At 44.5% G+C, this 654-nt stretch overlaps 1 protein-coding gene across 1 annotated transcript in view; it reads right to left on the minus strand.

Moving 5' to 3' along the window:
• Window positions 1-204: 204 nt before the first annotated feature.
• EMH_0046680 (uncharacterized protein) overlaps window positions 205-654 on the minus strand; it is a gene marked incomplete at both ends in the record, with an annotated part of 5508 nt that continues 5058 nt past the window's right edge. The window contains one exon of the mRNA XM_013496194.1: window positions 205-360. Within this exon, the coding sequence (XP_013351648.1) occupies window positions 205-360 (156 nt within the window). The remainder of the gene's footprint in view (window positions 361-654) is intronic.

Here is a 654-nt window from a genome sequence, read left to right on the forward strand (position 1 = left end):
TCTTTCTCTCTCTGTCTCCTTTATTATATTTGTTTTATTATATTTGTTTTCGTTTCTCTCTCTGTCTCTCTCCTTTATTATATTTGTTTTTGTTTCTGTTGCTGTATGTCTCTATCTATCTGTCTCTGTCTCTGTCTCCTTTATTATATTTGTTTTATTATATTTATTATTATTTATTTTATTTGTTTTATTATATTTGTTTTATTATATTTCTTTTCGTTTCTCGCTGTCTCTGTCTCTGTGTCTCTTTGTCTCCACTCTAAATTTGTCTCCTTTTGCATGGTTGCTGTCTACCTGTATTCCTACTCTTGCTGCTGCTGCTTTTGCTGCGGCTGCTACTGTTGCTGCTGCTGCTGCTGCCTGCAGCAGCAAAAAAATAAAAGAGAATGAGGGCTCCACCACGCCACGCTCTCTTGCTTAACTCCACCATGCATTGTTACAGCAGCAGCAGCAGCAGCAGCTGCTGCTGCAGCTGCTGCTGCTACTGCAGCTGCTGCAGCTGCTGCTGCAGCTGCTGCTGCAGGCATTGCAGCGGCAGCAGCAGCCACCGGCGGTTGAGACATGCCTCTACACCTCCCGCCTGCTGTTACTATACAGCACTAAAACTGCCCCTGTTGCTGCAGCAGCAGTTGCTGCTGCTGCAGTAGCTGCTGC

Source organism: Eimeria mitis, genomic scaffold (assembly GCF_000499745.2).
Source record: "Eimeria mitis Houghton genomic scaffold, Emh_scaff1975, whole genome shotgun sequence".
Classification (NCBI taxonomy): Eukaryota; Apicomplexa; class Conoidasida; order Eucoccidiorida; family Eimeriidae; genus Eimeria; species Eimeria mitis.